This window comes from Apium graveolens, chromosome 4, assembly GCF_009905375.1.
Source record: "Apium graveolens cultivar Ventura chromosome 4, ASM990537v1, whole genome shotgun sequence".
Classification (NCBI taxonomy): domain Eukaryota; kingdom Viridiplantae; phylum Streptophyta; class Magnoliopsida; order Apiales; family Apiaceae; genus Apium; species Apium graveolens.
The window spans coordinates 202,588,108-202,593,578 of record NC_133650.1 but is presented as its reverse complement, the minus strand read 5'-3'; the positions used below and the strand labels follow the sequence as shown (position 1 = coordinate 202,593,578).

General features: G+C 35.6%; 1 protein-coding gene across 1 annotated transcript; it reads right to left on the bottom strand.

Moving 5' to 3' along the window:
* Positions 1–1,038: 1,038 nt before the first annotated feature.
* LOC141720558 (DEAD-box ATP-dependent RNA helicase 37-like) lies at positions 1,039–5,257 on the bottom strand. The gene is made up of 6 exons (XM_074523039.1): positions 4,298–5,257; positions 4,110–4,193; positions 2,890–3,132; positions 2,483–2,650; positions 2,278–2,391; positions 1,039–2,037 (listed from the first exon to the last, which is right to left on the bottom strand). Exons 1-6 carry the CDS (start codon positions 4,871–4,873, stop codon positions 1,333–1,335), a joined length of 1,890 nt encoding a protein of 629 aa, XP_074379140.1. The 5' UTR covers positions 4,874–5,257; the 3' UTR covers positions 1,039–1,332.
* Positions 5,258–5,471: the final 214 nt, after the last annotated feature.

Below are 5,471 nucleotides of genomic sequence, written 5' to 3'. Positions count from 1 at the left end.
ACAGGACCCTTTACTGAATATTCAATAACAGCACAAAGTTGAACACACGTTGCATAGCATGCAGCTGTCACTAATGAAATTTGAAATCTAAAAATAATATTAAAATATTATTTTTCAAATAGAACTAATGGTTATAACTAATCCCGTCCAGAGCAAAACACATTTTTAGTTATTTGTATTTTAGCAAGCTAATATCTAATTATTACATAGTGGCTGTTTGACAGCGTCATTTAGCCCACTTAAATGAGGTGAAATCCCATTCAAGCAAACTGGCAGTGTTTTGGAAAAAAAAGTAGAATGATCGTTTTGACTCCTAAATGATGATAATTAGAAAGTACATGAAGGTGTATTATTTTAACTTATTTTGTTCAATAGCTGCAACATTATATTTACCTATGTTTTCTTTTGATTTCTTTGTTTACGGTACAAAAGTGTTTACGAAAATATATATTTTAATTTCGAAAGAAATCACAATAGTGCTTAAAATTATGCGTTTATTAGTGGGTAATTATTGATAAATCGGAATACTAATATATATTAAAAAATTACAATAATTTCCAATTTATTAAATTTAATATCTTATTTTAAAAATAGATGGACAGATTAATTGAATTGAAAGAATACTTTACAACGGTTAATCAGGTGATTAATGGTAAAATCAATAAATTTTAGAAATATGCTTATATTTTTTATAACTTTTTCTTTTACGATTTTACTTATAATAGTTTATATTGCTATATTTAAATTTCATCTTTTTAAATTTTATTTATATATTAAATTAATTTGTTAAAATTTTAATTTCTCAACTTATAAGTTATTATTAACCAAATACATCACAAATTTATATATAAAAATATCCTAACGCCTAAATACGTTATACTTAAGCCGTCTACAAATAATTTGAATATGCATGGTACCAACTATCAACATATATATAATCTAGAATTTCAAATATTCGTGTTTTAGTAGACACACCTTTTTAAGACGCTCACTGGAATAATTATGCAAACATAATTATTTAAACATAATATCAAACAATAACTAAAAATATAAATATATAATATAAATAACATAATTTTGCATCAGTAAGCAAAAATACATTCCCCAAATGATGTTAAGGTTGCATTACATGTCAAAAATGGGAATCAATCAGCATTTTACCCAAGAGTGACACAGGCTACAAAACTTTATTAAAATCCAAAAATTGGTCATCAGATTACATAGAATCTAGCAGCCTGTCCAAAAATCCATCTGCAAACCATGAGCTTTTAACTTCACTGTACCAATAATACCTAGATTTAATAGGAGTCAAGAGTTATATCATAGGACCAATTAATCCCAGCCAGTAGCAACAATGTCAGACAGATATGCTGGTGCACTGCCTGCATAAGTATCAACACCAGCTGCAGCAGCAAATTCATTTCCGGAGTAAGCATCCACACCAGCAGCAGCAAAGTCATTGCCAGAGTAACCAGAATATGTAGAGTCACCAGGGTTTGTACCAGAATAATCAGAATACTTGTAATCCGCAGGACCATTGCTTGCATTATAATCATTGTAGCCACTGACATAATTATTGTGGCTGCTGCCACTGCCATAATTACTGTAGTTGCTGCTGCCACTGCCATAATTACTGTAGTTGCTGCTGCCACTGCCATATTGTTTTGATGAACTTCTGAAGTCATGACCACCAAACTTGCTACCTCCACGGTATGAACGGCTATTACCATAAGGTGAGGATTTCTCTGCATATTGAGTAAGCCAAGAAGGAACTTGTTGATTGGATTCTTGCATCAACTGAGCAAGTGCCTTAGCTAGAGCGGAATTTTTCTCACTAAAGAATGCTGTTGCCAGTCCAGACTTGCCAGCTCTGCCTGTTCTTCCAATTCTATGAACATAATCATCTATGTCCTTCGGTAAATCGAAGTTGATAACATGGGTGACATGGGGAACATCTAGACCTCTTGCAGCAACATCAGTAGCAACCAAAATAGGAGTCGACCCATTTTTGAATGATCTCAATGCCCGTTCTCTTTCCTAAGTTCATTCAAAAAAGTATATTTGATTTGCACAGTAAAAAAATCATGCATTATAAAAACTGGATATTTATAATACATCAAATGTAAATGAAGATATTCATTTACAAGGGAATGGAAAAGAACTTAGAGCAAAAAACAAGTGAAGAAATTAAGAGAAGAAACAAATAGTTAAAACAGATATTGCATTCTTGATCCATGTAGGCTGTAGCTACAGCCTACAGCATGTAATATGTGTTACCATTTGGACTTTGTCACCATGAATTGCCGTAGCTGAGTATCCATTCCTGCACAACCAGTATTCAAGTGCATCTGCTCCCCTTTTTGTCTCCACAAAAACTAATGTCAAAGCAAGCTGCGCAAAGGACACACATCATGACATTGGTCAGGCACAATGCTGAATCAAATCTAGTGCAAAACAAAATCTACAAATGATTTATTAGTACCTTGCCATCCATGCCATTTGACCTCTGATCCTTGAGTATATTCATCAATAGACTTCTTTTATCCATATCTTGAACAAGCTCAACTCTTTGATCAATCAGATCTGTACTCGAGCCAACTCTTCCCACACTTAAAAATATATAGTTCGATAGAAAATCCGATGCAAGCTTCTACAAGATAAGAAAAATACTTATACTGATGAAATCCAAAGATAGCCACTTATCTATTCACAGATAAAACTGAAGCAGCACAAGGAGCACATGTTTACTTCCTCTTGGAGCTTTCTTTAAAGAGTTTTGACAGTCAAACGAGACACAAAGGGTAAATAATACCAGCCATGTGCATAAACACTTATGTTGCTAAGAACAGATTTCACTAAAAAATTGCAACTTTAACAAAATGCACAAACCTGGATCTCAGTCGGAAATGTTGCACTAAAGAGCAAAGTTTGCCTCACACCAGGCGGAGGCATCCCCATTTCTTCAACAATTTGACGAATCTGTCGTTCAAATCCCATGTCCAACATTCGATCAGCCTCATCCAAAGCCAAATACTTGATCCTTTTGAGAGAGATTCTCTCTCTTTCAATCATATCAACTAAACGACCAGGAGTGGCGACTAAGATATCAACTCCCTTCTCAAGATTTTGCAACTGCATTAGTGGGGGGGATTAAGAAATGTTGTAACATACAAATCATTACTTTATTGATGAAAGGTTACAGGTTCATGAAAAAAAGCGATGTAACAAAAGAGACTGAAACAATAGCAAAAATTATACTTGCAATAAACAAAGTAAAAACGTATTTAGTTGAAAGATGCAGCAGTCCACAGAGAAACCATAGTTTTAAATCTATTAAAATTGAAGGAAGGCAAACTACCAAAACCAGTGTGTCTCAATCCCTTTCATTCAATAATTTTAATTCACACTAGCTGCAAAAGAACATCCAATTTCATTTCCTAAGCATGCCCTTCGTTAAATTCCTTGACTACAAGCCAGGAAACATATCAATAATTAAACACACTACTACAACCAATTCAGAGCAATTTCTTGTAGGAACAGGTGTACAACAGCAGTCAATGAACACGATAGAACTAGTTTTAGCCTCAAAATGTAAACAAAAAAATATTGGTCTATCGCACTTAATACTGCAATAAGATCCATCATCGCAGAACAGAGGTTGTATCAGGTTTATGTCATGATGCTCAAACTTTCAACACTCTGCACGTTTTGTATAAAAATCATGAATTACATGTATTTGAGATTAAATTCACAATTTAAATACTAATGACACATATAAACATATGGTGAATGTTAATAAGATTTATCGATGGTTTATTCCCATAAAAATTCGGAGAGTGCTAAATTCCGTCAAAAACCAAAATATTCAACACAGATTTTTGCATCAACATTTACTAGCCAAAAAATTAAAATTGCTCCAAGACCAACAGGCAAACCACTTGGTCCAACAGGTTTAGCGCTGTGGTCGGTGTTTACAGTTTTATTACCGGACAATATGTTAAATAATTTGGTTTTTTTGTGATGTGTTCACGGGCGCACACACTAAAATGCAGTGTTTGGCTACTAAAAAAACCCTTAGTAATTTAAGAAAAAGAGAGCAAAAAGCAAACCTGACGATTGATTGGTGCCCCGCCATACGCAACCCCAACCTTAACACCAGTCTGGTAAGAAAATTTCTTTGCTTCATCATGTATCTATAAACACATACACAAATAATCCTCCTCAAACAAGCAACACATTAACCATATAAAATAAAAAAAAACAATACAAAACGTAAAGAAACTTAAAAATATATAACCTGACAAGAAAGTTCCCTAGTAGGAGACATAATAAGAGCAAGCGGACACGCAACCCTCAACCTCCTGGAACCCCCAAACGGCGTCGTTCCATTGTGCTTCAAGATTCCACTAATGATGGGGAAACAAAACGCAGCCGTTTTGCCAGAGCCAGTCTGAGCACATGCCATCAAGTCACGTCCAGCTAAAGCAACAGGAATGGCGTGACGCTGAATAGGAGTGGGTTTGACATACTTACATCTTCTTATGTTGTCATCTAAAGACTTTCCTAAGCGAATCTCAGCAAATGTGTTTACTGGTGGTGGAATGTCTGAACCGGTTGTTTCGACAGGGATGTCTTCGTAGGCGTCGAAGTTGATGACGTCTGAGTTGTCTGAAAGGTTGAGTAGGTTTAGGTTGGCGGGGAGATCGAACGTGTTGTGTTGTTGGTTTGTGTGGGGCCTGCTAGGGGGTTGATCGTGGGGCCTAGTGGTGGGTCGACTAGTGGAGTAGTTGGGTTGGTGTGGATGGAGTCGAGTTGGTAATGGAGGGTAAGAAGAAGAGTCATTGTTGTTGTTGTAACGGTGGTTATAAGACATGATTGCTGAGATGATCGGAATGTGAAGGTAGCAAACGTGATGGATTGTGTGTGAGAAGAGTGATTGTATGTTAGTGTGTGTGTGTTTATATAGAGTGGGAGAGGAAGGGGTGGAGTTTAAAGTTTACAATCGTGGATGGAGAACCCAAAGCTTTCACACATATTCCCAGGGTACAACTATATATGGAGAGAGAGAGAGAGATTTGTGGTGGGTGTGTATACATACATACGATACGGGGTGTTGAATGATGATGGTGGGGAAGTTCACTGGACAGAAGGGAAAGGGGGCCACTGGCCGTGTACTACTACAAAATAGGAGCACTTCCCTTGCACATTCAGCGCGTGCAACCATATCAACAGTCTCCTTTTATTACTACGTTACACATTACACACTTGCAAGTTACACTTGTATCAACCTTACCTATTTACAACTCACCTTTTTCCTTTCCCTTTCTTCATTTTTTCCGCTATATCTTTTTTCTTCAGGTTATGGATTCTTAAGGTTATAAACAGTCTAATATCTTCAGATATACCTGCATGTTTAATTTTAAAAATTTTTTAAATAAAAAACAAATTGTCCCACTCATATGTATGCACCA

Excerpts from the sequence above, each read along its gene's own strand:
- LOC141720558 (XM_074523039.1), bottom strand. The coding sequence starts at position 4,873 with ATGTCTTATAACCACCGTTACAACAACAACAATGACTCTTCTTCTTAC. Across the intron at positions 4,194-4,297 it reads CTAGGGAACTTTCTTGTCAG|ATACATGATGAAGCAAAGAA; the intron begins GTTATATATTTT and ends ATGTGTTTATAG. Across the intron at positions 3,133-4,109 it reads GGGCACCAATCAATCGTCAG|TTGCAAAATCTTGAGAAGGG; the intron begins GTTTGCTTTTTG and ends CCACTAATGCAG.